Genomic DNA, 8,147 nt, shown 5'->3' on the forward strand with positions numbered 1-8,147 from the left:
CAAGGGGAACACCCACAGCGAGGTGCAGTGTGCTAGATCATGCTGGGCTTAGGGTCCCACAGCCTGGGTGTCAAGCCCAGCACCATGTCCTGTGAATGGGTGGCCCTGTGACGAGCATGTCACTGAGACCATTTCGAGGTCAGGATAGCCTAGTTAGCCGTCTCCTCCTGGGCTCACAGGGAGCCCCGGTCTGAACATCACCCCAAATCGTGGGCCAGAGGGGCGCAGTCGCGAAAGGGAACGCGCTCCAGCTCCAGGGAGCCCCGCAGCGGCTTACCTGCCGGCGGTGGCAGCGCCTCCACGCCGCTCCGGGCCGCTGTGTCCCCCCGCACCTGGTCGCGGCTGCGCTGCCGGCCGAGCACCTGCGGGGCAAGCAGCGCCGCCTCCCGCTCAGCGGCCAGGTCCAGACCCTGCTGCGCCAGGTGCGCACGCAGCTGCCGGATCTCGAACTGCAAGAGAGGAGGGGGGTGGGTGTGGGTGTGAGGGGGCTCGGAGCCCGGCAGGCCGCCCCCCTGCTGTCCGGGGCGCTGCTCCCACGGCTGCCGAGCCCCCACCATCACCCCCGGAGCCTCTTGCCGGTGACACTGCGGCCATCTCGCCTGTGGCCCCTTGAGAGGCCGGGAGAGGACACCTCTGGGCTTCGCGGGAGACTCATTTTGAGCGTCGTCAAAGTGAAACCCTTTCAGGTGTCCAGACTGATGACCGCAGCGAGGACCACCCCGGGTGCTTACTGGCCATGTGGCCGCCTTTCCTTATTTGTAAAATGGGCGTTTTCATCCACCCAGCCCTTTGAGCACTTGGGTGTCACCCAAAAGCTTTGTAAAATGCCCACATTGGTTTAGTGTTTGGGGGAAAAGCTTTTAGAAGCATTTCTGGATGCTTCGTGGGTTTGCAGCAGAGATGACCGTCTGGGGTCTGCCTCTGCAAGGTGGCCTTGGGCTCAGGAGGAAGGGGCCTTCACTGCCACTCAGGGTTCAGAGCACATGCCAGGCTCCCCCACAAACTGTCTCCAGGAGCAGGTCGGGGTGGGAGGCCCTGACCCCTCCAACTCCTACCTGCGGCAACGCAGAGTCTGGCACAGGAGTCACTGACAACCTAGTCAAAGCAACTCTCCACTGCACCCCTAAACCTGCTCGCCGGGTGCGCTCAGCTCATTGGAACTGGAGCCAAACCTGCTTTCCTGCATCCCCCCCATCTCTGACCTGGACCCCTGCCACTTGTACAGACCTGTGCCACAGCCCGAGGGAGCCCCACGTCACCCCAGTGTCCTTACACCTCAGTTGGGACAAAACTCCAGCTCCTCACCTGGCGCGTCCTCCCATCCTCTCCCGTCCACCATGTGCCTCAGTAACTACAGCAGCCGGTGGATGTCACCGGCGCCGGTGGATGTCACCGGCGCCCTCTGTCACAGGGCCTGCTCCCCAGCTGTTGGAATTCTCTGCATTGCATCTAGCACCTTCTGATAGCTTGGCTTCTTGATTGTAATGTACCGGTTTTCTCTCGATAGTGAAACACACTTTAAAGCACTCACTGGCACCGGGGTGGCCAGGCGGCACACACTCATCTGGGCAACTGCCCACTGCCGTGTCCACAGGTTTTGGGTCTGGGACCACTCGGTGTTCCAGTGGGGTCACCAGCTTCCTGCGTGGGGGGATGGGCAGGGGGTCCCTTTTACTTCACCCTCATTTTCAGGGCTGCCCCCCCCCAGGCCCTTGCCTAACCCAGTGGTCACTTACAGAGCCTTCTAGGTCAGTGTCCTCCAGGACAAGCATCCGGCTCACGAACGGTGGGGGCTGCACTCACCCCCTTCCTCCCAAACTCAGGGGCTCTGAGGGGACGACTGGCCGCAGGCACTTTAGTTACAAATTCTCTCCACTGTGAGGCCAGTTAGCATTCTCGGTTGTCCCCAAATCCACTGAGATTTCTATCCTCTTTGCCCTGATGGACAGGACTTAAAGGTACAGTTTCTTAATTCTTGTGTGTGTCAGATTTTTTTTTTTAAAGCCTGATTTGTAGCATGTGTTAATCTCTGGGGTGCACATACTCCCACTGTGGCCGATTTCAAACTACCAACACTGGGTCCTGCAGAATTGGGAAGACGTGCCCAGCTGACCACTGCCACCCTTCACACTCATAGGATGTCATGTCTGTAAGAACAGGAGGCACTCAGGAAACGGTGTTGAGTACGTGAATCAATGAAGTCAGCTTGGCTCAATCCTGCGGTTTCAGCGTGAGTCCAAAACTCCAGCCACAAACAGCCCCAACTCTGCCCAAGTGGAGACAAAGCCTGAGCCCCAACACCAAGTCCCTGCTGATCCTGCTCACACAGCTCTAACTCTGGCCTCAGGCTAGGCTCAGACGCTGGACCTCAACAACCAAGTACTCAAATGGGGCCGTGGCCTCAGAGGGCAAGAAATCGGGGCTGCCTTGTTATAGGGTGGCCTGTGCCAGGAAAAGGGCTCCAGCCCCCGCTCTGGTAGCAAAGTCTCAGAGGTCACAGAGGGCCCAAGAGGCACCCCTCTGCGCTCTGCTGGGGTTGGGGGGCCCTCCTGCCCAGCCAATCTGAACTTCCCGTGGGCATACCCAGCCCACTTTCTCCAAGGCTGCTTATCGGGCCAGCGCGCCCAGCTAATCGTCTCTGAGGCCACTCTGAACAGATGCATTATTGATAACTTGTAATTGATACAGAGCTGCCCCTGAGGGTCCCACTGGAATTCAGTCCAGACAGCCAGAGGCCAGGAGTGGCCCCGCCTGGAGCCTCGATGTGCAGACAGACTCAGGCACGGTGAATACAGGGTTTCGGCTACACATGTAAGTCCCAAGTGTGTGGTCACTCTCCCATGCACTCACCCACTCACGGAGGAACCTAACTGCTGAGGGCTGTGTTAAAATTCTGTTACGTGTTTTAGAATGAAAATACAACTCCAAGCTGACAGGAGTCGTGGGTGGCCCACTGTGGGGGGTGCTGTGTGCCGCACTGCAGGGAACAAACCTCCTGAGGGCTGGCTCTGGGTGCCCCTTCTGGCCAAGGACGCATGGTGGGTGTGACACAGGACTGGGAGGAAAGGGGGCTGTGGAGGTCGGCAGGGGCCACACAGACTGAGCCTTGTGGCCACAGAAGATGTTCTGAGGGCTCAGCCTTCATTTGAAGAGCAACGAGCAGAACCCTCTGACACAGGCTGGTGTTGGGGGTGGCGGGGCATTTGGAAAGGACGATGCTCACAGGAGAGTGGACAATGTACTGGACGGGGAGGGCAGGGCGGCTCTGGGAGGTGACTGCAGCCAGTGGTCCTGGCCAGAATGGGGACTAGGGCGGAGGCAGTGAGATGGAGATCGGGGAAGGGGTCCACATGGGCCTGGGCTGCAGTGGGGCTGAGGGACAGGGCACCTTGCTTTGGGGGCGCATTTGGACAGCCTTGGTAAGCGGAGGGTGTGGAGTGGCTCGATTCTCTAGGCCCTTGCCCTGAGGTCCTAGGGGGGCCAAGTGGCTCCCATCGCAGCTACTGGCGGTCAGGATGTCCTAGCTGGGACCCTCAGAGCTGGCTCCCAAGTCCCCTACACATGCTTCCCCATCTGACTGCAGGGCTGTCGGCGGGTGTGTCCTAGGAGATCACAGCCTCAATAGTCAGGTGGGTGAACTGAGGCCCCAAGATGGTTAGGAGCCTTCTGTGCTGGGGGACAGGCAGGGTGGGGAAGCCTAGGACCACATGGTGAATCACAACCCAAGCCTCTGGCTTCCACCCCACACACCCTGTGTCAGGGAACTTGAACCTCAGGGGTGAGATGCTGGTGCCTCAGCTCAGACGGGAGTGCTTGGTGGACGCAGGCCTGGGAAGAGCAGGAGGCCCCACGTGGTCAAGACAAAGGAAGGAGCCTGAGTGCTCGGCCACCACCCCTCCCCTCCCTGCTGTGGGTCAGGGTCTTTCCTCTTTGGGCCTTGGTTTCACTGTGTGTTCAATATGGCGTGGGGGCTAGCTTAATTCTGAGTCTACGGTGCACTGTGTGCTGGCTCTGGGGCCCCGGCTGGGAGGGAACAACATTCAAGCGCCAGTGAGTTTTAGCGCTGAACTGAGGGCCATCCCCTGCTCCCCTCCAAACCACCCCAACCTCTTGGAAGGATAGCATGCTTCAGGACCTCTAAATGTTTTATCACCGATGTGCAGCACACAAGAAGAATTACTATCCGTGCGAATAATCAGGAAAGAGTGACAGACTATCAAGACATAAAGCAGTTAATTGAAGCTGCCCTATGTAACTATTTGAGTTGACAAGGACTTCAAAATAACTGTGATTAATATGTTAAAGAAATAACGGGAAAGATGGACACAATGGATGTAGCATTTCAATGGAGAAAAAGACCTATAAAATGAATCCAATGAAACTTTACAAGCTCAATACACAGTATCAGAAACTGAGTACTCACTTGGACTTCACAACAGATTTGAAATAGCAGAAGCTGGAATGTTGAACTTGAGTATAGGTCTATAGAAAAATAAAAACTTGCAAACAGAAAACAGCAGGGGATAGAATGGGTTTAAGGAAGATGTCAGGATCAAAACCCACCCTCCTGCAGCTCAAGCCCCAGGAGGAGAATGAAAACAGGACAAGTAGTAAAGACATCATGGCCAGTAACTCTCCAAATCTAAAGAAAGACATCAACCCAGAAATTCAAGCAAGTTGGAGAATCCTAGCAGGATAAATGCAGACACCCCTTCATCAGACTGCTGAACAGATGAGACACAGTGAGGCTCTGCAGGCCCCTCGAGGGCCTGGCCCACTGGAACAGAAAGCGCACGGTGCTTCGATGACCAAATGAGGCAAGATTCCCAGTGGCAGACAGGCCAAGTGGGCAGAGGCCATCCTGTGACCCAGGAGGAAAGGCAGAACACACCCAGCCCTACCCAACATGATGCACACCATTAGCTACTAAGTATCACAACGGAGATAAGCTGAGCAGCCCAGGTGGCCCACAAGGACGGCCTCAGCCAGCGTTGCAGGACTGTCGGCCCCTCCCCTTGGGCTGAGCCTTAGAGCACGGCCCGGTGGCGCCAGCCTGGGGTGGCGGGGCAGCACCGCAGAACATCCAGTGCATCTCTGCCTTGCATGGTCCAGTGCATGCAGTGCAATCCACACAGCCTCAGCCTGATCAATACACACTTGGCCAAACACTCGAGAGCATCTAATGCAACAGCAGTAACTTCCTTCAGTCCTATTAGTGCTGTCTGCATGGACTGCCCTGCCTCAAACCCATCTGCTACCGGGATGGCATCCAATGTTTATTTCCATTAGTTTCATCACTGTTGGTAACAATAAAAATCAGGAGACAGTTGCAAACTAATGATTTAGGAGCAGGGTGAAGCTGAATTTGACCTTGGCCCCTTTCCATCTACTATGAAGATGGCTGGGAGTTTGCCATAAATTTAAATTACGGCAAAAGAATAACATAAGTTATTCCTCGGATGACGAATTTTATCAGCTAAATAGGCTTGTCATTAAAGCCATCGGCTGTTTTACAAATTGCTTCCCATGTTTAAAACACACACACACATATGTCGTTTTTTCATGTCCCACAGTGGAGATCTTGAATAATCTGGGTAAGAAAGGCTACTGTGTAGAGCTGGGGCCTTGTGGCCTCTGCAGAAAGGAGGGCACTCTCTGGACTGGGCCAGCATCTAGTGTGACCCCCAGAGCCCAGAGCCCCCATCTTACTGTTTCTGACTGACCAAAGGCCTACTGGCCCTCAGGCCACAGAGGTCCAGCCTTGAGGGCAAGCGACTTGCCACCAGCACCCTCTCAGGGACCATGGGGTCCACAGCAGAGCCCATGGATGGAGCAGATGGGCCCAGGTTCCCTAACAAGTGGGCCATGACCCTGCGCATGAAAGGCCAGAGTGGCTGAATGGGGGAGTGGGAGTGTACACAGCTCGGGTCAAGAGCACCACCCTGCGAAATGCCCATCAGTAGATGGCTGGATTAAAAAACTGTGGTACACGGGGCCTCAGAGGCAGATAGAAGACTGTTCCACGGCTCGCTCCCTGCGCCTCGCGGCCCGCCTAGAAAGCGGCCAGAGTGCGACAGTTTGCAGTCTGAGAGAAGCCTTGAGCCAGGCATGTGGGGGAAGAGGGAGGCGAGACGCGTGGAGACGCAGCCCGCACCCATAGCTGCAGAGACGAGGGACCCCAGGAGGCAGAGCGGAGAGCGCTGCAGCGCCAGGGTGGGCTCTGTCCCTGTGCCCCAGCAGTCCCTCCCTCCTGGGGCGCCTCAGCTCAAAACAGCGGAGGGCCTTTTTCGTGTTTTCTGGGTTTTGTTTTTTTCTCTTTTTCCTCGGACAGAAAGCAGAACACTACATAGATACGAATCCACCCCCACCCTCTCTCAAGGCTCCCGCCTTGCCAGAGCCTTAAGCTGACCCCTGAGTGGAGGAGTAGGATCAGATTACAGAGGCGCTCCTACTCCCAGGGGGTTGAGAAGCTCCGCATGGGAAGAGGCTGCAGGAGTGTGAGCCTACCTACCCCGCCCCCACCCCTCCTGCACGGCTTGGGAGGCAGGGCAACTTCAGCTGCTGTGTCACACGAAGACCCCTGGCAGGTGACTTTTAGTAGCTCTGAAATCTCCAACGCCCCCCACAGCCTCCAGTGGAAAGAGTGCCCGAAGACGCACATCCAGCCCTCTGACTGCGCAGAACTCAGTGCACCTCTGGGCAGGTGGGAGCAGAAACAGCACTGACTTTGTAAAAACTACCAATCACACCTCATAACCCCACTCACCTAAAATACACCTGCATTACCAGGGTCACTCTATGAGCCAGGCGGCTGGCTCTGCCCCCACAAGACACAGAGGAGTTTGTGTATCGCAAAGGAAAACCTGGGGAGACCGTGGCAGACTTCAGCCAAGACTGGCACTGGTTGTTTCTTGTTTTGTTTTTAATTGTGTGTGTGTGTGTGTGTGTGTGTGTGTGTTATATTGTTGTTAATTGGGTTCTTTTGGGTGTTCTGGGGTTTTTTCTGGCTGCTTGTGTTGGTTGCTTTTGTTTTTTTCTATTTCATTGTTGTCATTCTTAGTTTTTAATATAGGCATATATAAAGGTGCATATATGTAGATATATATGTCCATATATATGGGGTGTAGACGTATATATATATTTTTTAATTTCTTTTTTCTCTCTTTCCTTCTTTCTTTCCTACCCTCTCTCTCTCTTCTTTTCTTCTTTCTTTTCACTGTTCTATTTTTCCTCCTCCTTTCCGTTTTTTCCTGCAAATTTTGGGGGTATTGCTATTTTGTTTCTTGTGTTAATTCAATTTTTTATTTTATTATATTTTATTTTATTTTGTTTTGCTATTTGTTCCTTGTTTTTTGTTGTTGTTTTGTTTTCTCCTTTTGTATGCTTGATATTTCTGTACATGTTGAGTGTAGGTTGTTGGTTGTTTTTTACATGTGAGAGTATCTGGTCTCCTTTGGTGGCTGTTGTGGTTGTGCTTGTTGATCTGTTTTGCTCTAAAATCCGCTCTTCAGCGGGGCCCAGCCAAAGAGGCACAAGAATCATTACACCCAGAGGCCAACTTCAGATAAAACCAGAGCATTACAGGGTTTGACCTATAAGAGTAACACCCAAAGGGAAATCGCTACAGGCACTAGAGCTCATAGGGGCCAAGCCTCATCGGAGGGGTCAACCTCACACAGCAGCTCATAAACTGTGGAAACAGCTAATCCTCATAGCTAGTCAGCCTGGAAGTCAGTCCCACTTACTGACAAGCCAAAACCAGTCAAAACTTGACCTCAACAGGAAAAGACACACAACACAAGGAACACCTCTGGTACACACACACACAGGAGAAAAGGGAGACTGAGTAATTCAAATATAAAGGACACATACCATGTAAGTCCACCCAGAAAAGACTGAGAAACCTAGGGGATCTACCTATTACACCGAAGCAAGCACAAAGAGTAAGCCAGAATGGGGAAACAAAGAAACACAGCCCAAATAAAAGAAAAGAAGAAACCTCCTGAATCAGTGGAACTAGAGGAAATAGAGGTAAACAACCTATCGGACACAGAGTTCAGAACACTGATTATTAGAATGTTCAAGGAAATTAATGAGAATATAAAGAAGGATAGGGAAATCATGGGCCGGCCGAGTAGCTCAGTTAG

General features: G+C 53.7%; 1 protein-coding gene across 1 annotated transcript in view; it reads right to left on the bottom strand.

Annotated features, from left to right (window-relative positions):
- Positions 1-8,147, bottom strand: part of TMEM266 (transmembrane protein 266) — a 68,930-nt gene that overhangs the window by 9,924 nt on the left and 50,859 nt on the right. The window contains 1 exon segment of the mRNA XM_019640122.1: positions 278-449. Within this exon segment, the coding sequence (XP_019495667.1) occupies positions 278-449 (172 nt within the window).

The sequence above is a fragment of the Hipposideros armiger genome, unplaced genomic scaffold (assembly GCF_001890085.2).
Source record: "Hipposideros armiger isolate ML-2016 unplaced genomic scaffold, ASM189008v1 scaffold_48, whole genome shotgun sequence".
NCBI lineage: Eukaryota > Metazoa > Chordata > Mammalia > Chiroptera > Hipposideridae > Hipposideros > Hipposideros armiger.